At 36.7% G+C, this 27,826-nt stretch overlaps 1 protein-coding gene across 2 annotated transcripts in view; it reads left to right on the top strand.

Annotated features, from left to right (window-relative positions):
- Positions 1–27,826, top strand: part of St6galnac3 (ST6 N-acetylgalactosaminide alpha-2,6-sialyltransferase 3) — a 537,916-nt gene that overhangs the window by 207,733 nt on the left and 302,357 nt on the right. For both annotated transcript variants that reach the window (XM_074079738.1, XM_074079739.1), the window contains exon 2: positions 11,363–11,557. In XM_074079738.1, the coding sequence (XP_073935839.1) occupies positions 11,363–11,557 (195 nt within the window). The remainder of the gene's footprint in view (positions 1–11,362; positions 11,558–27,826) is intronic.

Below are 27,826 nucleotides of genomic sequence, written 5' to 3'. Positions count from 1 at the left end.
GGACATTTAAAATTCTCATTATAATAGCTAGGGTTTCATGGAAGTTGTTTGATCATGTCTGTTAACCCATCAACGGCCATCTAGTTTTTACAGCTGGATGAAAAAAGCATAGAGGCTTACTTTCAGCCAAGGGTTAAAAAAGGAAATAATCTTTTTTGCTGCAAACTTTTTCTCAGCAGGTGCAAAATAGCTGCAATCAGGTAGACTTTGGTAAGTGGCAGCTGCTATCGGCCAAGTTGAAAGATCACAAATTCTCACTTCATTTCTATTTCAATTATATAGACACCAGCTTCAATTTGCGAGTGTCTGTAGGCATGCCTAACTCTGTGATAAGAGATGGGCCTTGACCCAGAGCTGTGCTGTGAACTTGCCTTGTTATTGATATGAGTTCTGGCCAATCAGGGTCCTGGATCTTCATTAGAGAGTCATTAGACTTGGGAACCGGCAGGGATTCTAGGAAAATGGATGTACAGATGAGAAAATCAAGGTCTAGAGAAGTCAAAAGTGTGGCTTGTGGCCAATGGACTGCAGGCTTATTAAGCTATAGCCTCTTGCCTTAAGCTACCTGTTTAATACTAAGTGGTAAATTGGTTAGCACCACTACTATCTGGAGCATTGTGTTGAAGGTATTCTGAAGTTGCATTGTGACTAGAGGAAGTGGTGCTATGATTGATTAGCAATGTCTGTCTGAGAAGAAGATGGGGCATGTTGCTTTAGATTTTCTGCATTTTTTGATTGTTAAAGAAAATAATCACTGTATGATATGAAGTATGATTCAATCATAACAACATGCTTTAAGATCTGCCTGGAAGGGCAGAGCAGTTTCACAGAGTAGATGACATTTGGATTTGGTCTTGAAGGACAAGTAGTTTTCTTTAGAGAAAAAAAAAAAGAAAGAAGATGAAAGAAGATGACATTCCATTAAAAAGAATTGCTTGTGTAAGGAACTGGTATGTGGATAAAAAAAAGGAAATTAGTAATTATTAACAGCCTACCATATGCCATACAGTAAGCCAGGTTCTTTTTGTGTTAATTCATTATGTAATTTTCATAAAGGCTATATGATTTTACGATGAGGAACCAGAGGCAAAGAAAAATACGATGTTTAAAGACATATATCTATTAAGCAGAGGTGAGACTTGGAGGTCTAAAGTAACTTTTTGTGGCAGCTACTTAGAAGGTGAAGAGTGGGGTAGGGGTAAGTATTTGTATTGTTGAATTTGAGTTGTTTCTAGAACAACCAAATTGAGATGACTGGTAAGCTATTATATATATGGCACTGATTGATCTGGTGGTGGTAAAAATGATCAAAGACTCACTGATGACAGACCTTGTGCTGTATACTCCTGCTTAGCAGTAGAGATCTTTTTGCCTTTGCTAGTCTACGAGGGGGTACTACAAGTAATAAACTAATAAGCTTTATGTTATATGAGCAATTCAAATTACTGCCAATACAATATTAAATTCATAATTGATAAGAAAACTGGTCTACTTAGAAATTCAAGTAATCTTGGCACAGTACTATTTATTATTACCATGAGACCTGAGTTCTGGCAAAACTCTGCATGTGTTTCAGTAAAAGACTCTTTAATATGTATGTGTTACTCTGCTAAGGTTCAACTTTGACCTACAAGAAGACTGTGCATATTCCTTAGAGACATGCTTGGTGGTGCTGTGGTTGATTTTTATGCATAAGGTTGTGGGTAGATATGCCTGCATGTGTAAGACGGCTTAATCCATGTTAATAAAAGGGAGGGTTGTTTTTTTATAGGTACAAGTTCAACAAGAAATAAAAGTCCAATGGTATTTTACACTGGTAAATTCCAATGACTTAGGCAACTCTGGAAGTTTGTCATTCTTTCCTTCTGGGTCTGTTGTTATGTCTTCTTTGGGGGACGGGATGAGGAACAATGTTTATAATAGTCTAGGCACCATCTCTGATGCTCTTTATCTCCTTGGTGAAAGATGACGATGATGGTGGTGGTGGTGATGGTGACTACAACTATGACAATGATGACACCACCATAGTTCACTGATTTTTAAGATATTTTCTACATTTTTACATATCTGAGAGTGAAGTGTGTCTTATACTCAATACCACATTGCAGTCCTTATCAGCCTTCAACAAGTTAAATTCTTCCAGAAAGGATTAGCGTTGGGAGACATGGTCACTTGGGAACACTACCAACCTGAGACCAATTTTTAAGTTATGCCAGTAGTATGACATATCAAAAATCTGCATGAGTACTTGCTTTGAGGTTCATAGTCCCAGGAAAGGTTATTTTTTTTTCTTTTTTTTTATTCTTAGCATGTTTTTCTGAATGGCAACTTTATTTCTGGGACATTTCTATGCCAAGGAAATATTGTTGTTTTAGCTTTTTACAAAGGTCTCTTCTTAGATTCTCCATCTTATTTTTTCTTCCTTATCATATTTAGAATAATAGTGCAACTGATAGCTAATGATGTCTTATAGTTAATGAAACAGTGTTACAGTAAAAGCTCACATTTACTTAGCTCATTCTTTTTGCCAGCCAGTACACTAAGGGTTTTTTATATGTAATAACTCATTTGAATGTTTAATTAATTTTATTGGGTAGGTACTATTATTTTGTGCAATTTTGGTAAGAAAAAAGAGCCTAAGCAAGGTGCCAATGTTAAATATATTGACTACTTAGTGTACTTTGGCCACTCTAAGTCTACAGGTAGGCTCCCGGTAAAAATCCATTTTCATCCTGAGAAGCACTTATCCAAGTACCTGATACCTGCTGAGCACAATACAAATCCCTTCTCCTCAGAAAATGGACCATTGTCCTCATCAGAAAGATGAGATACTCTGTTGTTATCCATTTTTCCTCCCATGATATGAGATTCTAGCTTTAAGTGTTATTATCCTCAGACAAGAGTTGGTTTTCTAAAAAAGTATGAATTCTTGTAAGTCATTCCATTATGTGTCATATAAAGAATGTTGCTGTAAGCTGGTTTACTAGTTTACTGCCATTCAGATTTACAAGTTCTATCAGGAACTTCCAAGCCATTTCTCAGTGAAAAGTCCCATTGAACAAATCAGGTTTTCTCCGTTCTCTTTATAGTTTTCATCTTAAACCTCTTCCCCCACCTTCCCATCAGAGCCACATCAAATCTATATAGAAATCTCCCAGAGAGAAGGAAAAGGAAAGAATAATTTCTGGGTTGTTTTATTTTTCCCTTAGAGAAAAAATATTTTCTTAGTTATCCTAATCTGAAGCTTCTTGGATAAATTAACATTTATATTTAAAAGACAATAACAGTATTTCTTTCCTCCTTTCTCTAATTCTTCCATTTCTTTCTCAGCTTTCCTAAGCTTGAGATGCTGTGCTTGGTGACATATGAGAGATGTTTCTCAGACTTTGTTCTTCTCTTTCTCACAGATTTTTTCCATGACAAAAATTAAAGGAAAGGCTTTCCCTCCCTATTTTCTTCCCTTCTTTCTTCTTTTCTCTTCCTTCTTTCTCCATTCACTCCATCCCACCCCACTCTGATCCATGCACTAAAAGCCTGGGAGGAATGAAGAGAGCTCCAAGGAAGAAACACTAATTCAGCTGATTTGGAGAGAGGAGGGTGTTGGAAAGTGACAGGGAGCAGGGAGTAGCAACATGAACAAAGTCACAGGATCTAGGTAGCAAAGGACCACTGGAGTATGGTGAGGAATCCAGCTAGAAACAGGGAGAGGAGACTTTCAAGCATCCATCATTCCCTTCCTACTTCACTGGTGACAGACTCATGTGAGGTGACAGGTATGAGTATGTTTTAAAAGTCAGTGCTATATAATATAAAGGTATACAGATTCACATAAAAATGAGAGGTCCCAGTTAATGATACCATCATTGACATGCTGAATTCATTGTCATAATTTTGATGGCTCTGGGCAAGACTCACTCCTTAATCACACTAAGAACACCAGAATGTTTCTGTTCTCTGTGTCCTGGACTCCTTGAAAGGAAGAATTGGGTTCTGAAACACAAATAGATACTTGCAGAAGCCAAATAAAGCCAATGAAGACTGTGATTTGGCTGAGACAGAAGCCAAAGCACCTGGTGTTATCACTTAATGACTTTCACTGTCCTTGGTTAGTTAGCACCTCTCTTCCTTCAACAGAATGCAGGGGCTTGGTGAGGGCCACAGGTAGGCAGAAATGTATTTCATTCCATAAGAACAAGGGGTTAAGAGAAAAGAAAAAACAGCTTCAGCACCATCTGCCCCAGTCTCTGTTGTTCATTTCATCATTAGAACTGACCCTTTGGACTAAATGTCTATGTGTCCATCTGTCCAGTCATGACATATTCAGCATCAATCTTATCTCTGTCTTGTGTTTCTGAGGAGCTTTGATTTCTTCGTGCATTATGAAAAGTACATGCTAAGGGAATATGATAAAAATGAGTAGGCAAAGTGAGAGGAACTGATTTTTATTTGTAAGAAAATGAAACAAATTCAGTGAGAATGTAACCATGATTATTTTCATGTGACATTGAAGCAGTTTAAAAATCCAGTAAGACCAGAAAAACCTAAAGTCACTCTTCAAATAAAATAAGAAAATGTACAAGCATATTAAAAACTCATGGAGATTTTTCATTATGGTTTTAGTATAGGTGTTAGAAAGTTCAGTGTGACCTCTTGTATCATCTGACAAACTCATAAGACTCCTATTAACTTTATCTTCTCAAGAATATTTGACATCATAGGACATTTTCTTAGGGGAAAAAAAATTCCTCCAGAAAATTTTTTTCTCCCAGAAAAAATTCCTCCTCTGTTTGTTACATTTGTAATTCTTACTAACTATATCTACCCATGTCTGAAGCTGATATGGGTCCCAAATTCTTAAAGTAGATTAATGGGTTAACATACTTCTGTTATTTTTAAACTTTTTAAAGTATTTATTTACAAAACCACCAAACATTTTACTATTTAGCGATATCTTCAATAAATAAGGGGTCATGAGATTGTGGCTAAGGAAGACATCCCCATGCTACCACGCTGGTGCCTACCAACTGCCTACAATGAGACAAAGGGCATCTAGTGTTCTCTAGAACAAAAAAGAAATTGCTTTGTTGTTCCTGAGTACTGACCAAGGGTACCTTGTCACTTTTTTTTTCAATACTGAGAATAAAGCCAGACTTAGGCAAAAGGAATTAAATTTGTCCACAATTACTGATTTTGAAGTAAATGTAATTACCATAGTTTACATAGCCTTTTAATTTTCCATATGAAATTAGATATTTTGTTTATGGCAAACTACAATACAAAAATTACTTATGGCTGACACCCGCTTTTAAATTTCTGATCCTGTACACATGTATGGAATATCACAATGAAATCTCCTCATATTATTAATGTATGATAAATCAAAAATAAAATAATATTAAAATAAATAAATAAAATGTCTGAACCAGCTTTATGAGATTATTCCCATTGGTATGAATAACAATTACAACAGCTTAATTTAATTCACACACTAGAATATAGGCCCTGGAGTTAGAATATCTGAGTTCAAGCCTTGTCTTTACCATTTCCTTCACCTGTGACCTTGGGCAAATCGCACAGATTCTCTATACCTTTATTTCCTCATCTGTAAAATAGAGATTACATAAGCATTTCTTTAACTGGTAACACTCATTAAATTATTATCTTCTGTTAAGAATATGGCTATTATTCATACATTTATGCTTTATCTAGATTGAGCGTACTTGACTACTGCCCCTACTAGGAGAAGAAACATCAATCTCTGAAAGAAATAATTGCCATTTTTCATACTGCAAATTTAATATCATTAGTAATATCTGGTGAAGTAGCCTATTGTTGTTCTTATTGTTATCTTTCCTGTCTTCCCGCCCACTGGCTACACCACCTCTAGACTGAACTTTCCAGAATCTATCTACCCCACATTTAGACCTCTTTGCATTCTACAGTGTGAGTGCAGACTCTTTGACTATCTGATATTCAAGACTTTTCATGATCACTTCCTTTCCTGACTCTAGCTCCTCCCCTTCCACCCTCTGAAAACCTGTTTCTTTTACCACATCACATCTTTTTCATCAGCTTCCTGGATTGTCATCTGCTGCTAATTCTCCCATATTGATCTTGTTTGACATTCACTACTCTCTTGTTGATAACCTCAATGATTCTATCTCCAGCTATGGTGCCTAAGGCTGCCCTTGATAAGCAGCTGCATAGACTCTGCCCATGAGGACATCCTTTATTACCATCTTTTTCTATCCCTGCCCCACAACAAATGAGTGACATTTTCCCCAGAGGTTACTATAGTTTAATAAGCAGGATTCAAACAGATTGTTGACTCAACAGATAAAAACAAATGAAGGTTTTATTTATATAATCTCAGCTTTACTAATTCATCTTTTTGCAAATGGCAAGAAGCTTTATATTGTATTCATGGAGGACCAGTTGGCCAATGGTACAATGTAGAACTGTACTGATGACATAATTTTTTGGGGGGTGTAAGTGTGTGTGTATGTGTGTGTGTGTGTGTGTGTGGAAGAAAGATGGGCATTTGATAAGATCACAGGTAAGCAATGCATAAGAACTCATCCATGTGTAAGACAACTGACCACTGACATAAATAATTCAATTGACATTTATTTTACATTTATTGTCGGATACATGACAGCATATGAAGAAAAGTTAACACCACTTTACACTGGAACATGAGCATGTCAAGTCATTAAATAATATTATTTAAATAGAAAATATATCTTTATATGTTAGTTATCCTTTATGCAAAAAGTTTAAAAAATTCAGCATCTGATTGAATTAATGAAATCTTTATTCTGTGCCAAATGACTAATTCTGTGGTAGAAAGTAAAAAAGCATACATAAGTGAATAAAGCTTGCAAATTCACTAGGTCCAGATCTCTGCAATTGTGTCTTCTCCCCACATCATGAATTCTCTATGGGTTTTATTTTGAAATAGGCATTTCTGCTATAAAGTCTGATAACTTATATTCCAACTTTAAAGAGCAAGTAACTAGAATGTCACATTTTTGATGCATATTTTTGCAGCACAAAAGGGATTAAATTCTAAATGTCTCAGCTGTTGTAGGCCCCTTAAGACTTGCCCAAAATGAAGAACAAAGAAGGAGAAAGCTTTCCCTAAAGCAATTCATCAGATCTCTTTGGGAGCAATGACATTCTCCCAGAGCTTATATGGATAAGTTGTACCAAATAGTTCAAGGGTTTGCAGCTGCTTGGAATATTTGAGAAAGATATTTCTTCAGTTCTTCTTATCCATTTCACACGACACAACCAGTGCTTACCAACTGGCTAATATCCATCAAGGGTCTAACAGTTAGCAATTATATCATAATAGTATCCGCCATTTCTTGAGTGCTCGTTTTGTGCCCATTGTATCATTTAATGTTCATGCTTCTGATCTTAGAGGAATGACTGTTTTTTGAAGTCTGAAAATTTGTCGAGTCAAGTCTTTTACATTATAAACTGACAAGTACTTAGTGTTTTCTCTGACCTAATTGCTGGTTGCTTAATCCAAAGGATGTTCTGACCACTTCAGTAAAAGCAGCAGTGATCAGTTCCATACACAAATTGTTGGATATAGAATGCAGGTGTAAACATGTGCAGTCTTCTCATTTTTTTAAGTTGATGGGCTCAAAACTGTTGCTAGAACATGCCACTGGCAGAATAAATTTACTGGTGGAATAAATCAAACAACTGGAAACAAAGCACTGCGGTATGTTAAATAGCAATTTCATATAAACTGAAGTGATTAATGCATTTCACTTGATTGGAAAATGAATAATAATTTAGAATTACAAGACATAGCACTTTATGCATTTATCCTTTCATTATCCTAATGTGAAGTAGATAGGACAGATAATTGCATCTCACTTAATGCAGTTGTGCTTATTAGTTTTTGTTTTATGATTTGAACTCTGCCTAGCATTCTCTCCCACTACAGAGTCTTTGTAGTCTTTTTGTCAAATGATGTGAAGATTTCTGACCAAATTATAGCCTGTCAGATTGCTGCGCCTCGTGGCTGGAATGGCCTTTCCATCTTTAAGTTGTTAACACTTCCTCATTCTTCAGGACTCCACTTCAATACTGTCCCTGCAGACAGATATCTCCAGAATTGTCCCTCCTGCAGTCTCCAGAGCTCCCCTTTCTCTGAGCTCCACAGCACCCAGGCAGATCTCCCAGATTTGAAACATGGAGTTATATCTTTTCTATTTACTTGCCTGCTGCACTAAGTCATGACTATTTGGAATCATCATCTGTCATTCATGGTTTTATTTCTGTTTTTCAGTCTACACAGAGTATAGACTTGATGAACAATTGTGACTTGAAGGTGTGAATTCATTTATGTAAGCCGTGTGTTTTAGCCCTTGGTTCACTTGCCCACCTCCCATATCCCTTCCATAGACACACACACATTCTCACCAGACTTAGCAATGTGTAGACTACAAAGTGCCTAGTCTAAGGCTTGCTTTACAGTTGCTGAAGCCGAAGTTCAGCATCTCACAGAAATGACTACTAGGCGCATGTACACCTGTGTTCCGGTCTGTTGTCCTTACCATCTGGAGTACAGAAGGTGCTCGAAGTTAGATTTTTCTAGTGAAATTTCAGGGTGGTTTTCTATCAGCACTATAAGAATACTTCCATGTCAAACAGGAATACAAAAACCTAAGAAAAGGTAGAGTTAAGTTGAGGCAACAGGACAGAATTTGGGCTGGAGAAAGGCTAACTCTGCCCACTGTGATTACAGTTCCAGGTGGTTGCAGATGGTGGGTGCCTGGCTTCCACTCTCAGTGATTCCCTACCTTCTCTGTGCATATTACTTGGTCCCCTTTGATAGACATAGGGAGAAGGCTTTCACCACTGTGATTTCATTCTATCTTGAAGTTTCTAACAAAGTCGTTGATTTACTTGTCCTCTGATGTATGCATTATGTATGTGATCAGCAGATTCAGAAAGGCTCTCTACAACTTTGTCCCTAAACCCCCAGCCATGAAGTGCAGTTCAGCAACTCAGAGAACCAAAGAATCATGCTGGGCTCCGGGATAGTCAAAAGCACAGATCCCATCTGGGTCTCCTTCAAAGCAAGCTGTTGCTTTGTAACCAGCTACCGGATGGCAACAACAAAAAAGAAAAAAAAAGAAGAAGAAAGAGGTTCTTACCTGTTTACTTAATGGGTGACTGGCCTCTTTGCTTTTATTTAGCCATCTGTTCTGGTCTATGTCCCTTTAAACTTGTAAGATCCATCACCTAATTTAAGCTGTTACCTTGACACATTGCAATGTTGAGGACATAATGATTTCGCAAAGGAGCAAATTAAAACAGTTTTTCATGATTAGAAGGTTAAATGAGGTAAGGCTGTGGTAGTTAGTGGTGAGATAAGGGGTTTTGAGGAGGCAGAGCTCAAGGGACCTTCAGGTGATTAGAAAATTAGGCTGGCTAGACGGAGGAATGTGGGTTTTACAAATTACAGGAGCTGAGAAAGAATGAAGACTTTTCTTTGGGTGTCTGACTTCTGGGGCTGGTTCTGCTGCCCAGGCAGAGGCTGTAACCTGGACCATCTTTGGATTTCTTTTTTTTTCTTGAGAGATTCTGTGAGGAGGAAAATAAATCTAATTCCACCAGGAAATGGCATGCTCAAAACATAATGATAACAACAACAAATATTTGTTATTCTCAGAAAGTTGTTTGGTTTCCCTTAAGTTTGAAGAATAGGAAGTCAAGCCTATCCTCACAAAGGAGAATCACACTCTGTCCTTAACCTGCACTTCCTAGCAGAATTGTTCCTGAGGTCCGCCCTCAGCTCTGCACTTTCTTCTTGTCTTGACCTTGTGTGGATCCACCAGGATGACCAGCCAGTCCCTGAAAACGAGGACCTAGAAAGCGAAGGGCTTTATCTTCTCACTATCATTCATAAGTTTCTGCTCTGGCCACATTCTCCTGACCAGTACTATTGCAGTCACGTAGGTTCAGTCTCATTGCCTCTGAAATTTATTTCTGCCATTTTTGTCCCTTCCATAGCCAAGTTCTAGTCCTTCCATTTATATTATGTTTCTTTTGTCTTTTTTCACCTTTTTGTTCCCTCTACCTCCACTCTAATTTCCATTCCTCAATTCCTCAGTCCTCACCAATGGGATCAGCCTCCTAACTAGTCATTACCTATTCTCTTTATTCTGTCTCTGCTCCAAAGCATCTTAAACACTCATATTTGATTATGCTTTATAACTTTCACCTTTAGAAAAAATAAGATAAAAAAATCTCCTTTTGCTTTCTATCACCTAACAAATTCAGTACACACTTCTCATCTTGGTATCTAAGGCAGTCCATCATAAAATAATTGTTTGCATTTCGAGCTTTTTCTCCTTTGTTCTTCACAGTGAACCAAACTGCTCTGGGCCTATGAATAACCCCTTGCTTTTATGTCTCTTGCCTGTTTTCTATACCTAGAAAGTTCTGCTCACACATCCTACTAATCAACATTCAGGATTTTGTTAAGGTCAATCTCAAATACATCTCTGCTCTTTCCCACCCCAATAAGATGCATTTGCTCCTGCATTTATTCCATGACAGCACATGTAGGGGAAGGTTCTTGTGCTATTTGGCATGAAAATTTTCCTCCTTTTGTTAACATTTAAAATCTTATGTTTGCACATCCTACACCACAGGTAGAATTTCTAGCCTGTAGAGGGTACTATACACAAAAACAGAAGAGTAAGTAATAATGAAACTGGTACTACAAGAACGTGAAAAATCCATCCATTTCAATCAAGTATTTGTTAAATGCCTGTAGTGTGATAAGGACATTGGATGCAGAGAACAATGTGACATAGTACATCCTCATTTTCCAGGAACTCACATTTACATGCAGCAAAAAAATCACATAATTACATAGTGAAAAAAAAGTACAATAATAGAAAATCCTTTAAAGTAAATAACTACAGGAGTGGTGCAGCTTCTTGCTTCTGTTAGATTGTGCAGGTTGGGAGGGATAGAGTGGTGGAGGGGAGGGGATTGAACAATGAGGAAAGGTTTTCTATGGTTGGAAATGCCTGATTTGGGCTTTGAAAACTAGATAAAAGTGCACAAGAAGATAGGGAGGTAAGGAAGGGGAGAATCAGAATGGAAGAATACAAGAAAACTCCTTTGCGTGGTCTCAGAGGTCCAGCACACAAAGGTGACAAAGGTCACCAAAAGATTATTTTCTGTCTCTAAATAAATATACTAAATGACAGAATCTTTTTATGCATATGAAAGAAAAAGAATGAGAAATAAAGGAACCCCATCTGTGACTGCTTTTAGTTGAAAGTCATTCATTCATTCATCTTCTTTTTTGAATGTTTTGTAGAGAAAGTCTGTGATTGCGGTGAGCTTCATAGCAGCATTCCTCTTCCTGCTGGTTGTACGCCTTGTAAATGAAGTGAATTTCCCATTGCTACTAAACTGCTTTGGACAACCTGGTACAAAATGGATACCATTCTCCTACACATACAGGCGGCCCCTTCGAACTCACTACGGATACATAAATGTGAGGACACAAGAGGTAAGGCCTCAGAGGGTTACCTACGATTTGGAGGGTATCCATGGTAACAACTTTTCTTTAGGAGCAAGATGGCTTCTAACTCACTGCATTTACTCTGTGTCCCAGAAAGATTCTTTGGGTTCTTTCTCTTTTGTCATTCTTAGACAGACACATGTGTAAAGTCTACCACCCCTCCTACATCAAATCTTCCAATTCACTGACTTCACATGGAGTTGAGGAAGCAATTACCTATTTTTCCTGCTGGTTTGTGGCATAACGTACATATCTTTCCATTTAGAAACTCTGATCAGCAGTTGCTAGCTGGAGAACTAGCTGGCTTTATTTCCTGTAGGTCAACTGGTTGGGGATAGCTCTTTTTAGAACTTCAAAAATGCATTTGTACCCTTTAAAACTCTGTAATCCTTAGACCTGGAGCTAGAAGAGGCCAAGCTGAATTTAAAATTCACAGTAGCTGCAGAGATAATGGGATTTAAAGAGTTTCTAAATTTAAAGGGGTTAAAATCATTTATATCCTATAATCACTGAACCTTTAAATCTTTATAGCCAATTGGTGGCACAAGAGAGAATGGCCATATATTGACAACTAGACAGTGCACACTGTGCTAGCACTTTCCCCAGCAAACATTTGTCTCATGAAATACAGTAAAAAATAATGAACCTCAGAAAATGTGTGAGGGGTAGAGAAGTGGTTAATAAAATTTTTTTCACTATTTGATTTCTGTGGAGTGAGATTAATGTGAGGCTCATATCTATAGATACAAAATCTACACTTGTTTGAATTTGTTGATGACAAAGGTACAGACCATCAGTGTGTCTACATGACTGGGGAGAGTTTGGGTATCAGATTTCATTGAAATGTCATTTCTAAAGATACTGGAGAGGAGAGTCTCATGTAGAATGCTTCTCCTTTCCTTAGAGTTTTTCTTAGAATCCTGTGAGAGCTGTTGGGAGTTGGCTTGGTCCATCTCCTTTTGTGAGCAATTTATACCTGAGTCATTGCTTCTAGTTAATTTGATTCTTTCAAAATTGTTTCCGTATTTCCAGGATTTACAGGCTTTTTATTAGGCCTTTATGGTTGGGGGGAAAAAGGGAACCATTAATAACATATGAATTTCTAGGAGTCTTACTTGATGTTTATCCTTTAATTGGTTTTAAGTAAATTTTTTAAGTGTCTATTGCTTGAAATTTGTTGAGTGTCCTAATAAATTGATTACCTATATAAAAATATGTCTCTTAGAGAATAGTTTGTCTCACTCTCATCTTTTGTTACTTTAATTTCTGGCTGTCATTTAATATTCTATAACCCTACAATATGGTATTTATCATTTTACAAGTGCCTGTCATAGCCTGAAAATGAAACATGCAACTAGAGTATCTCATGAATTACTCTCAAAAGGAAAATCCCATCTACTATGAAAGACCTTTCATTTGTTTAAACATTGTGAATTGGATTTTTGGAATGTTAAAGGGAAAACTGACCTAGGAATGTAGTTTTTTAATTAGATGTTAACCAGGCTACCTTGGAACTTCTTTTGATATAGTTTTCAATATGATGATTTTACTGAAAGATATTGAACATTATTTTGCTTCTGCACAGGTGATTTTTGAGATAAAGCATCATTATTGGAAAGAGTTCAGGTTTTGGGGGCACACAGGCATGGTTAGTTAGAATTCCACTTCTGATACTTAGTTACACTTACAAAGGCAGTATGTTTGCTTTGGGATAAATTTCTCAACCCTAGAGTCTCAATTTCCTTATTTGCAAAATACAGATAATACCATCAACTTAATTGTTACTTAGGTGGCTCACATAGGACAAGGTATGAGTTGCTCAACTCTAGATTTATGTTCAATGGGTGAGTTTGTTTTGCTTCCCTGTGCTTATCAGTATGGTATGAAGTGTTCAGTATGATTAGCATCAGAACACCAAATTCAGACAGCCAGCACTTACATGTAAATCTTAAAGAGCCTAGATTCAGGAAAATAAAAGTACAAAGAGATTCCCAAATCCATTCATCATCAGAGCTTTGCAAATTAAAATCAAAAGAGTAAAAAAAAAAAATGAAGCACCAACAGATATCACTAGATGTTAAATACCAGAATGGCAAAAAGTTAAGATGTCTGGCAATGCCAAGTGTTGGTGACTATGGAACAACAGAAACTTATAGTAGTAGTGGAGTATAAATGGAACAATCACTTTGGCAAAACCAATTTCACCTTACTGAGTAAAGTTGAAAATCTGCATATCCTGTTCAACAGCATTTTCAGTCATTGGTATCTTCTACACTACAGATGTTTATGAACCCATACACCATAAGGCATAAACAGTATGCATGGCACAGTTGTTCAGAACTGCCAGATACTTGAGTATCTGTAACTCAGAGAATGAATCAAAATTGTGCTGCATCCACTGGAATTCCATACAGCAGTGATAATGAAGTAACTGCAGCTGTATGTGACAACATGAAGGGTAAAATTATACACATGATGTCATTGTATTTATAGTTCACAGGAAGTGGCAAAACTAAATGATGTTGCTTAGGGACATATACACAAGTAAAAAAAGAAAGCAAGGAAATTATCATCATACAAGTAGGAGTAGCAGTTATCATTGAGAGGAGTGGAGGAGTGTGTGCTTTGTGATCAGGATGGGTTGTTGATCATGTTGGAAGTTACATAGGTTTTACATTCTAATCATTTATTAAGTATGTTTAGGGTTTCTGCACTTGTGTCTGTCAATTTTAAAATAAAAGATTAAAAGCTATTATAATAAAAGATATTCTGAACCCAGGTAGGGTACTTATTGACCCCTTCTGTGGACCAGGAATCACACAATGCATTTTGTATAATTTAACAGCAAGAAATACTAAACACAAGCAATAGGACATTAAGCTATCAGAACACAACAGAAATACTAAAATAGGGAATTTCATCGGATGACTTATTCCTCTAATTCTGGTCTGTGAATTATGAATGTACATAATGAGCAGAAATTTTCACATGTAAGTTGAAAAACAACATATAAACACTCAAAAGAATCACAGATTTTCTCCTGAATTCAAGCAGCTCCAGATTAAATTGGGAGGAAAGCAAAATTTGGTGACTTTCTACCTCTCTCCTCATTGATTTCATCTTTCCTTCCAGCATTCCCACGGAGATATCACCCCATCCCCATGTCAGTGCTCCATTTTCACTCCAAATGGCTGTTCATTAGTCCTTTCCAAATAATAGCCCTGGGTGCAAACCTTCCCATATAGGATTGCATTAAACAAGAGACTTGGGATGAGAAAGACTTCAAGAGTCAAAGTAATATAATTAAAATAATAGGTAGTGGGTTTGATGTTCCAAGGAAAATACTTCAATAGGGACCCTCAAAGCGTAATTGCGTGGATGTGGAAAAGGGGGTTATACCTCTGCTGACAATCATAAAGGGTAATGGACAACAAACACCCCATAACAAAAGACAGGTTAACAAGAGAAAAGTGTAATACAATTTTTTGATCATAGTTTTACATAGCACAAGAACCTTCAGACTGAAAACCCAAATACCCAGGGTGAACTGTCCATTTTTATGCTTAGGTTTGATGACACATGAACAGCCATATGAAAAATGATTGGACAAAACTGGTCTGATTTCATACTAACAGGGTGAGGGAAGGAAATTCACAAAGCTTGTCTTTCCGATTTCTTCTTGGCCTCTCAGTTGTAGTGTTTCCTTCTTCCAGATTTGAGGAAGGATCCCTTCTGAAATGGGGAAGGAGGTCCTTTGACGTATAATGAAACAAGGTTGGTCAGAGAATTTCTTTATTCCCAACTCTTACACAGAGAGTTAGAGAAAAGCTAGAGTAATATTTTTAGGCTTTATGGCCAGCCTTTGTGGGGGTGGAGGGAAGGGTTCTGATTTCTGTAATCCACCTTGGAGAAGAATTCTAGTTTCTATGTCTTGTCTTGGGAGATGTGGGGGCAAGTAAGGGGTGACAAATGGGAGAGAGCAGGAGGAGGAGAGAAACTTTCCTTCCCAGGCTACTTCCTAGGCCTCAACACTTTAAAGGCAGCAGCACACTCTAATGTCCTGTTCATTCTATTCTGATCCAGAGAAGTGTCAATAACCTTGACTGAACTGAGTCAGGTCATGACCACACTGGTATACTTGCTTCAAGATCTTGATCCTTAAGGTTTTTTTTTTCAAAAGTGTCTTTCCCCTAAAATGTATAGTTAGTGACTTTGTAGAAATCACTAAACTTCCTAGATTTTTTTTAATCATCTGTGGACATGCAAACAATGATTTCCAGAACTAGAGCATCTACTAACATGATTGTTGTCAAAATGGCTTTATCGCCTGATGTTTCAACTGGGCCAGACATGGGTGTGTGTAGACATAGATTTTTATGAACTGTGATGTTTATAAGCAATATCTCTTCAGTACCATCTAAAATAATGTAGGGTGGGAGGTAGCAGAATTAGGTATAAAGTTAGTGGACACTAGAAAAGTTCTGCTTAGGAACAAAATCTGATTCTCTGTTCATCTTTCAAAAATGGGCTGAGTTCTGGTCTTCTTTGGGTTACCCTAACTGGAGGAATAGGCAGTCTCCTACAGAACATGAATATTGCAAATTGTGCCTTACTTAAGCTGCACCTCACTTAATCAGTTCATCTGACTTTTGTCTAATCTGTACACAAGGGACACACAAAAAGTAAAAGTACAAGGAACACAAGAAAGATAGCATGTAGCCTCATTTATATTAAAAATTGAGTATTTGAATTCAGACCCATAAAAAGGAATATGTTGTGAAACTATGAGGACTATCATAGAAGAGTTAATTGAATGAGTTAAAATAATCCTCCCAATGTAAGAATGAAAACTGAGATAGAATACAAGTGGTGATTTGGCCTCATTCTTTCCCTGGTCCCCTTTCCCTTTTTCAGCTAGTGCATGCTAAAGTTCCTATCCTGGGGTGGGGGTACGGAGGGAGGTCTTGAGAAGCAAGATGAGTATAAGCAATAGGTGAGTGCTGAAACTCTAAAATTCTCTGCTGGTCACCCAACCCAGAACTCCTCATTAGTATTTATGTTTGAGTTGACAAAAATCATGTCAATGTAAAACTGAAATTTGAATCAGAAATCATATAGAGGTACTCTCCTCCCCTTAATTTCTGGCCCACTAGTGCTCAGGTTTGCCCTCCCATACAATTACTGTGTTGAAGATGAACCTTTTTATTTTCTTGGCAATACTGGAATTTGAACTCAGAGACTCACACTTGCTAGGAAGGTGCTTTACCTCTTGAGCTACATCCCTACCCCCTTTTGAATAAATTTATTTTTCAGATAGTGCCTCCTGTTTTTGCCTGGGCCAGCTTCAGATGGAGATCCTCCTACCTCAGCCTCCTTCATAACTCGGATTACAGGCATGCACCATGTCTATCCTGAATCCTCCATTGGAAACAGGACTGAAAATGGAAACTGCCTATAGTATTATTGTAGAGTTATTGTGTTATCGACTGCCCTTGGACATAGTAAAAACCATGTGTCACCGTGTGTTGTTTCTTTGTTTATTTATTTATTATTCGTTGTTAAGCTGGGTGGGGGTACATGGTGGCATTTATAAAAGTTCTTACAATATATCAGATATATCATCTTTGAATTCACTCCCTCTACCATTCTCCTTTCTCCTCACACCCAGCACTCTTGGAATAGTTTCAACAGGTCTCATTTTTCCATTCACATATTTAAAAAAAAATATATATATATATATGCACTTGGAAATATCCTGTAAATCCTATTTTCTCTGTAACACAAATTTTAACTATTTTTAATTATTTATTATAGCAGCTAAGGAAGGGATAAAGGATTTAGGTACCACAGAGATTGGTTCAAGGCATCATTGTTTGTCTTTGTTGTGATCATGGCAGATTTGGGGGAAAGAGAAAGAAATTAACTTTGGGCTAGGTGGGCTTTGTAGTTTTCCTCCATCGACTCAGTCTTTGTGTTATCTTTTTTTGTTGTGTGAAGAACAAGCAACCTGCAACACATTTGCATTTACTGCTGGCAAAGAGAGTGAGTTGAGCTCTAATGATCCCTAGGATGCCACAGCCAGATCTTTCTGGTGATCAATGGGAGTGACAAAGCCATACATGGAGAAGCTGCTTGGATTTGGAGAAGAATTCCCTTTCACCTGGGTCTGGAGAGGTGCTAAGTGAGAAGCATGGGATGCGGAGAACACAGCAATCGAGTGTAGGATTGCACTTTGAATTGCTTAAGAATTTAATGAAGCTGAAGCATGCCTCTTTAAAAAATGAGAACATTAGAAGGCCCAAAGTAGACTAAATAAGAATATTTGTGCCGTGACAGACAGGCCACACTAGCCTAATTAAAGATGTGCATAACATATTGATGTTGCAATAGAATCTCCCAAATTGTGGTTATAGTAACAATTAAGGAACAGAGCTGACTTTCTTGGCAATAAAAGCACACTCTCCACACATTCAAATAAATGTACACATGCAACTAAGACTGACATGAATGCATTTTCTATGTTTGGGAATATTGGGTTTGAATTTTACACAAGTATATTGAGAGCAATTATATGCAAATATATGTTCCTAAAATTTCAAACTGAGCAGTTTAATTGTTAATTTAAATCTGAATATTCCCATTTGTGTAATCATAAAGCAAAAGAAATTTCAACTATTAAATTGCTTTAGAAAAAGAAACAACTAAATTAACATCTAATAAAGATTACTTATTCAACATGTGCATATTGAATTTGTCCTTTTAAGATAACTTATCATTTTTCCAAGAACATGAGGGAATATATTTGTTGAGTGGATAAGAGAGGATTATGTTTCTCATTCTGACTGTGAAACAGCAACTCTCAGTCAATGGTCACATCTCAGGACAATGTATGATTGAGTGTCAAAAGAAAAGGGACAGACATCACTGTAGGTTGGAATGACTGTAGGAAGCTTCTGTGGAAGAGACAGACATGTGCTGAGAAGGATTTGCATGGGAAAGAGAGAGAAAATGTAGAGTTGGAAAAAAGAGCAAAACTGAAAGTCAGAATACACATTGTGCATTTTCCTTCTGCTCCTACCACACCCAGTGGGCCAATTTCGGTGCATCTAAAGTTGCAACAAACTCCTCATATCTGTGTTAGAAATCAGATTGCCTCAAATCTATGGATTCATTTCTTACCTTTCCTTGGATTCACTACTTTTTGTTCTAATCTTGCGGGCATTTGTTTGGCTGGTTACTCAGTTTTGGGGTGCCCTCACTTTAGTCCTTCCATCCTGCAAATTACATAGGGTCACTTCTAATAATGGTTCATTTGGTGTACCCCTAACATAGACACAGGACTCTGTGCCCAAGTGGTCCTTGAGGCAGAGTCTTGAGCCCATACAACACCCTTTTTTTCCAGAGAAAGAAGTCTTGTACATGGAGGTAACGAGTAGGCCAACCTGACCTTGGGCTATAGAAGAAGGTAGAAAATGCATTCATTGGGTAGTTACAACCTAGAATGTGAATGGCATCCATAGAAAGGGAAAGACCACACTCAGACCTGTAAGACACCTACATGCAACATATGCATGCATTCCTATTCATGAATTGGTGTATATAAATGTACAGGAGATAGACACATGCATGCTTGCATGTGTATAAACATGTGCACATGTTCACAGAGCAACTTCTACTTTTGTAGTTACAAACATACATAGAACATACACATACCCGCTACATAACATAACAAAATAGTTAATATATAGTGCCTCTTGTGCTTGTCTTCTCTCCCTGTCCCTTTTGTAAGAGAACCCAGCCCTTCCCTCATGACCAGAGGGCTGAGCAGAATGTCAGACTAGTGATTGGCTGATCAAATGATTGGCCAAGAGATAGGCACATGGCCCAAGATTAGCCACTCTGAACCTTCCCAGATTTGATTATGCTCTCATCATAACAGTGTGAGAAGGACCCTCTTTTCTTGGGCAATAGAGCTGTTATAGTGCAATTCTCTGAATGTCAATGACCATATCCCTGAAGAAAATGATACTGAGAAACTGAGAAAAGCAGAAATAAATTGTAGAGCTAATTTGAGTTCCCAGATGATATTCTAGTCCTAAGTCAGCCATTTTTTGAAGCCAGCCTCCCCTCTGCTGTGATGTGTGAATATAAACCAGTAATCTTTTTTTTTCACTTGTGCTGTGTTTTAAACTGTTTTTGTTACATGCAAGCTAAAGAGTCCTCACTGACATTTTGTAGTCATTTTACAATCACCACCACCACCAAACATTCTGTAACTCACCTTTAAACAAGTTGCCACCTCTAGGATGAAAGTACCTACTTTTCTAACTCTGTGCTCTCAAACCTACTGGGAGAAGTCACATCCATGAGTTGGGTTGAGGATCCACAAGAGACGAGCACTGTATATGTTTCTGTTTAGGAATACATTGCTTAGTAAACTAGCTCATCTTTTAAGGGAATAGGATGAAGGTCATAATTTCCAAAGACCATGAAGGCAGAAAATGGCTGGAAAAGCCTGACTATTTACTTATTACTTACTGACTTTCTAGTTATACTCAGCTAATAAATCATATAGTTTTAATATAATTATCACATAAAATTTTCTCTATTGCTATGAGGCATCAGCAATCAAAAGAGATTGATTTTCACTTTACATATCACATCTGTTATTAATGAAAGATCCATTATTATCATAGTTTTTTACTGTAGTAATTGTTTCCCCAGGAAGATATAAGAGGATTTTATTCATTGGAGAATCTTAAGTAGAAAGATGTTCATTTGCCAACTGTCATGTTAACATATTTGAAGGGAGCTTATTACAAATTCAGATATCAAGTTACTTCATTTGTGAGAAGCAAAAGAAAACAAAAAGAGTTTACCTATCGCAAATAACTTGGTAGGAGAGCTGGAGAAGGATAGAACAAGAGTTCTGGTGCTAAGAGTATTTGTTAGCTTTTTTTTAACCTGATAGGCTGGCAGAGTGGCACAAAAACCATTCATCAAATGGCAGTTGGTATTAACCATGAATATTAGTCAATCAGCAAATACTTAATAAGTGCTCATTCTGTTCTAGTTCTGTGCTAAGGACTTTAAAGAAGGATTAAAATTGGGGTTCACCAAGGAAGAGACCAAGATGGTCTCTGTGACAAGTATCCTGGAAAAATACCACCTAGATGGTGTTGACATTCAGCATGTAATTATGGAGGCTGAGTAACCATCTTACATAATAGTCAGTCCACTGTTGTTAATAATAATGAACATTCAAATAGTTCCAATTAAACAATTATACTCAGTGTCTGAAAGATAATTTGTCAGTAATGGATGTATCAAATTGTAATTTCTCATTTTTCAGAGTAAACCATGCAAAGGAATGCTCACAAAAGAAAAATATTCACTATTGAATATTGTGTCCAAGAGAAACCATGTAGCCTCTATATCAAAAGTTATCCAAGAAAAGCTTGAAAAGTGGTATATTTGACTAATACACATTTGCAAGTTTCTATGATTTGGTTGAGTGTCCCCCAAAGGCCCATGATTTTTAAAGGCTTGTTCTTCAGTGTAGTGCTTTTCGAGGTACTGTGGACTTTTAGGCATTGGTGCCTAGTGGGAGGTCCTTAGGTCACTGGGTGCATGCCTTTGAAAGAGACTGTGAGACACCGATCTCTTCCTCTTTATCTTTTGTGTGCCGGCCATGACATGAGCAGTTTACTCTGCCATGCAACTACCACGAGGATGTGCTGCCTCATCACAAGCCCAAAGCAATGAGTCTGCCCGATCTTGAACATTCTGCATGTAATTATGTACACTCAGTCACCATCTTGCTGTTAAGAATAATGAACACTCAAGTAATTCCAATTAAGTGATTGGATTCAGTGTCTGGAAGACAATTTGTCATTAAGTAGATGGTATCAAATTTGATTTCTCATTTTTCAGAGTAATCCATTGAAAGGGTTAATCACAAAAAACCCTCCGAAGTTGTAAGCCAAAATAAATGTTTTCTCTTTATAGGTTAAATATCTCAGGCATTTCATTATAGTTACACAAAACTGACTAATACACCAAGTATTTACTAAACGGATTACTGACTTAAAAAGAAAATGAAATTAAGAGTTCTTGTCTGGCAGTACATGGACTAAGATAACCTGATGACCTTTCTGCTGAAACACCAAGTCGTGCTAAATAAAATAGACACATTAGTTAATGCCCAGTTGGTCTGGCTGGAAAACAGGAAAATCTTCATGAACTAGAAGCTGAGAAGGACTGGAAAAAGAGATAAGCATAATCATAGATGGCATGACTTCCTGGGGGGTTATCAGGATCAGTAACTGAGGGGATTGGTAATATCAACCCTACAGGACAGAAAGAACTAGTCTCTGGAAAGGCAAAAAGTGAGACCCCCCACACACACATCAAACATGAAAAGGAGTAGAAAACTGACAAGGAAGCTTATTTATATATTTGGTCTTTGGGTGAGAAAGAATTATCTCTGGAAATTCATATTAGGCCTGTATACTATGGTCTTAGAGTTTGAACTTTATCTCTAGTATTTTCTAGGATCTCAGCAAACTGAGAAATCAACCAAAAAATGGTCCCTAGTTGGTGATAAGCTCTAGGCTAAAGTTGTTGAAAACTCCTTTAGAGGGTATTTACATAACCCAGACCCAAAGGGTGGTTAAAATGCACCATTAATTATAAAATGCAGAAGAAAGCAGTCTATTTATTGTGATTATTCATGTTTTGCTACAGGAAATATTACTGCTTGATTACAGTGTGTTTCTCTATACCTTGGAGTAGTGTTCCATAATTTACTATATATTTGCTCTGTTGTCTTCAAATATGAAAAATCCTAAATTCTAAAATGTACCTGGTTCTAATGACAGAATAAAGGAATATGGGCTGGGTCATAAACTCTAACATGATTAATAGTGAATAAAAATGCAGGAAGCAAGATTCTAGGAAAAAAAATCAGATTACTTGGCAACGTAATTACATATAATACTTAAAAATAAGTAAGTGAATGCATAAGCAAACAAACAAAAACCCTTCTGTAGTTAATTCAAATTGTGGTCATTACATCTTACCATGTGCCATTTTGTCTTTTAGCTTTTTGAAGTATATACTATACTGATTTAACAAATTTTCCAAGGCCTCAAAGTAGCAATTCTGTGCCAGAGACTGTGATTGTCCTTTGTGGGTAAAGAAAGAGACTGGGATTGTCTTGGTCACCTTTAAGTGGTTTCTTGGAGGGTTTGTTAATTCATGAAGTCACTGATTTCACAGGATCGCATTTGCTAAATTCACCACATGCCACATATTGTACTAGATCCTAAAGTTGTAAAGAATGAAACACTTGTTGTCTAAAAGTACATAACAATTTTTGCAATGTTAACTGATTATAAGTGATAGAGTAATATAGAAAGAGGATTACTTCAACTCTTCAAATATAGACAATACAAAGATGATTTGGAGACAATTCTCAGAATACTTACTGTGGTGGTCTATGGATTCTGAATTTCAGATATCTTTTCCTTAAACATGTTTTCCAATTTTCCAGTGAACGTATATTGCATACCTTAATAGAAAAGTATATTTTAAAGCAATGTCTATCTGTAAAATACTCAGGAGCTGTTTCTGTTGTCAACAAATGAAAATAAACTGTCTAGACAAATCTATTATTTGTAAGACTTAAAAGTGAGTATTGAGTCCCTCCTTAAGTATCAGCTACTCACAGAGACTTCTTTTCAAAGAGTAGAATATGGGAAGGAGAAAAAAGTAATAACTTGTCAGTGGAAAAACCTGACAAGCTACCTCAGTTAGGTGATCAAGTCAACATCAATGGTGACAAGTTAGATCAGTAGACTGTACCCTTGGAATGATGCAATGAACATGCCACTTTACCTCTGTGGCATTTTCCTCAAAACTCATAACCCCCATTAATCATGAGAAAAACACCTGAAACAATCCAAAGGAGGGTCATTCTACAACACCTGACCAGAATTCCTCAGAACTGTTAAGGTCATCAATGACAAGGAAAGTATGAAAACCTGCCACAGCCAGTAACTGTAATCTGGTATACTGGATGGGCTCCTGGAACAGAAAAAAGGATGTCAGGTCAAAACTAAGGAAATCTGAATCAAGTATGGACTTTAGTTAATAATAATTTATCAGTACTGGCTGATTAATTGTGACAAATATAACACCTATACAAGATGTGGAGAGAAGGGGAAGTGGTAGTGGGGGTATATGGTAACTCTCTTTACTATCTTCTCAGTTTTTCTGTTAAATAAAGTTCATTTTTAAAAATGACTTTTTGGGTTTTCACCTGTGCATCTGGAAGGATGGATTTGCCTTTGACTGAAATGGGGGAAAATGACAAGAAGGTGATTTCGAGCAATTTGAAATTAGCCTAGTTCTCTAGGAAAGGAATGTATAAGACTAATGCATTATGAATATTTACCATTGTTTTAAATTTCTATATCAAATACAAAAATTCTCTTGGGGAAAAATGTTAGTATTCTAAGAATAATTCCTTCCCTGCTAATGAAATACAAGTTCTTCAAAGATCCCTCAAGGACACATGTAGAAGTCAGTGTGAGCTTCTTAATCTTCTGTCTGTACTCATGCACGATGACAGTTTCTTCTATTATAACCTAACCTAGGTTTTTGTAATGTGAATCATTTATGAAATTACTAGGAAGGAAAAGTACAAAGTCAATAACTTTTGGGTGACTCAATATTGTATTGAAACAATTATGCCAGTAATTGCTTCTTTAAATAATATTTATTGGATTGAGAACACTTAGCTATCTTTCAGGAATTTTTCCCAAAGCTCACAGGATGATATTTTCAGCCATGTCTCCAGATGAGGATAATGATAATAAAATAATTACTAATGATAATAATAATAATAAGCCAACATGAATGGTGCTTACTGTGTGCCAAACACTATTGTGCTTTATTTACATCAATAACCTTGGGAACTAGGCATTATTATCATGTCATTCTGCAGATGAGGAAATAGAGACCCAAAGTTAAACCACCTCTAAATGGAGAAGCTGAGATTTGAACCCTGACTCCAGAGTCTCTACTCTTATTACTGCCTCTTATAGTAATAACTAGCACTTGAATAAAATAATCACATCTCTGCTAGGAAAGGGATTGCAAAACTTGAAGATGGAGAGAGAGTTTGGTGGACATTTCATTTGAACTTCTTACCTACTCCCCCAACTATCTCTTCCATGTCTTATTTATGCTGGAGATGGGCAAATGCATTTTAATAAAATGTATATAAATAATACATGCAAATATATGATGAAATATTTGTAGATAAACTTAAATGGGAAATATTGATTGTATCAGACAGCTATTTGCATAACTGGGTGGTTTAAAGAGCAACAATTTATTCTTATTCATGTCCCTCTGGGTCAGCTGGGATACCCCAAACCCAGGCTAGATCTGCTAGGTTTAGTTCAGAAGCTTCAAGTTGAGAACAGGACTACATTATGTGTCTCTCTTCACTGTTAGCCATTGGTCACCTGGTGCATATTCTTTTCATGGTGCAAGCAAAGTGCAGGTGAGTAAGCCCATGTTTGGAAGCACATTGCAAGTTTCTGCTGTCCTCACAACTGACAATGTTCCATTAACCAAAGGCAAGTCCAAAGGGGGCAGGAAAGCACCCTCTATCCACCACGATTCCAAGGCAAGTTGTGTGCCCAAATCCAATCTCAATGGAGTGGGAAGAATACTCTTTCTACAGAGGTAAGTGCATAGAGAGTGAAAACTTGCCACTAATTATTTCATCTACCATACTGGTAAAATATCTATTGAAATTGTAGTTAATTTTATGAAAATACACATTATTATAACAATTACTCTTTCTATTAAGAATATCTTATCTATACTAATTTGTTGAACTAGAGCATTAATATGTATTTCATGCAGAATTCTTGCAGCAGTTGCAGGAGACCAATAAATGTTGAACTTTCATTTAGTGATATTTTGCATTTTTAAAATTTTGAGTGCAAGTTCTATAAATGATATTGATAAGAGTTTTTTTGATATGCAGACTGCTATTAATTTTATATGTTTTTCTCGAATCTGGTTGCTACACTGTGCTATTTGGAGTTTCTAATTTAGTTTTAGAAGTTTCTTTTAGATTATAACCTCAATTTATATAACCTCAGTTTTTCAAATGCATCTTTTTTCATCCTTCACAACATTTATTCCGTTGAATACAACTTACAGAACAATAATAAACAACAATACAAGATTTTTAGAGTGCTTGTAATGTTTGACCACTCAATGCACTATTAATCTGACTTTGCATTCTTTATTCTATAAACATACAAACATTTTTAAAAGTTAGTTTTCTAAAATGATACCTCAGTGTGTTGAATTTTATCAAATGACTTTTTTGGCATCTATTAAAATAACAACAATTTTCCTCTTGAAACAAATCAAAGTGGCACTTCCATATTTTGCCAATTAATTACTTTTTATAGAGTATGCATTAATTGGGTACTCCAGAGAAATAGAACCAACAAGATGTATTTGTGTGTTATATTCATTATTTATGTATGTGTTTGCGTGTGTGTGTGTGTGTGTGTGTATTTGGAGAAAGGGACAGACACAGAGATTTTAAGGGATTGGCTTATGAAATCATGGAGACCTGTTAAGTCAATATGAGACAGGGTAGGCAGCTCTGAATATTTGCACTTTGAGTCCAAATGCTGCCTTCTGTTAGAATTCCTTCTTGCCAAGAGAGATCAGTCTTTGTTTTACCAGATCTTCAACTAACTGGATGAGGACAATCCACATTATTGAGGGAAGTCTGACAGACACAAAGTCTGTTGATTCAAATGTTAATTTTATGTAAAAACACCCTCATGAACATTCAGAATAATATTTGACCAAATATCTCAATACCCTGGCCCAGTCAAATTGACATACGAAATTAATGATCATGGTGTATCTTTTTTATTGGGTCATTAAATTTGAAAATTTCTCACAAATATTCTTTGTGTTACATAAAATTGTTATTCCATGTTGAGGCTAAGATAAGTCATAGAACTCATCACAGTCACACATACTCAAGGTGGCAGGGTTGAAATAGTTTTGAATCCTGACTCCAGACCTCTAGGTTTTAGTCACATTTGCAGAGAAAGAGCATCCAGCGTGTTCATATACTGACTCTCCTTCCTGTGCTCAGGATGCAACTGTCTGTGACTCATGTGTGATTTGATTTTGATTGCTTCTGTTGAATTGGGAAATTCATGGATGGTGAACATAGGAGCTTGAGATTTTTGCTTTCTGATGTGAGTTTCTGTTAGGTCAGTTATCTTACTACAGTCTACAGCTGGACAGATACAGAAGCTTAGCTCTCCTGTCTTTTTACCCTATTATACTGCTAGGAATAACAACCACCACACCATTCTTGCCAGCTTGCTGATGAATTGACCTCCTATGTCTCTCTGCATTTTTCAAAAGCAGCAGTGCTGTTTTGAGTTACTTAAGCCCTGTTTCAAAAGCAGTGTGGTTGATAACTGTGTTTCATTCCTTGCTGCACCAAGCCTTTTAACCCTGTATTCTTGAAATAATATGAACTTTCAGACGGGATGGCATTTTGGAGTAAAAATTCTGGCTTCCTTTAAGTAAGGAACTAGTGGGATATGGTAATCTGTGGTCTTGATTTTAAATTAGGTAGAAATTGACATCGTTTGTCAGAAATCCGCTGAGGATAAAAATGAGGCGTAGTTTTAGGTGCTGAGTTATGTGCCAAAAGCCCTTGTGTTTCTTTCTTAAATGTCTACTTCAAAGAGGCAGATTTGTCTTTGATAGCCACGGGAGCCACATGAATATGACCAACTCCAATTGCCCTCAGCATCTCCAGAGTTTATTTATTTATTTTTTTAGTGCATAGGCCTTTGGTCAATTTGCTTATTTGATTCTCAAAACCAGCATGATCATTATAATTCTCCTTTTCATTAAATAGCCCACTCTTGGCCATTGTTATTATCCTCACTTAGAGGCTGAGAATGGAGTCACCTATCATGAGGTCATTCATCTCTCCAGTGAGTAGTGAGACTGTGTCAAAATTTGTTATGTTGACAAAAACATAAAAATCACAGCAACTGAATAATATTCAGCATCTGAGCCACTTTGACATTTTTCTGCTAGTAAGAAGCTTTCCTTTGTCATTTTTGCTTTTAACATAGAAGAATACATCTTAAATTCTGTAGGCTTTATAATCATGCCCAT

This window comes from Castor canadensis, chromosome 7 (genome assembly GCF_047511655.1).
Source record: "Castor canadensis chromosome 7, mCasCan1.hap1v2, whole genome shotgun sequence".
In the NCBI taxonomy this organism is placed as follows: Eukaryota; Metazoa; Chordata; class Mammalia; order Rodentia; family Castoridae; genus Castor; species Castor canadensis.
The sequence above is the reverse complement of the archived record's forward strand: the minus strand, read 5'-3'. Positions and strand labels throughout refer to the sequence as shown.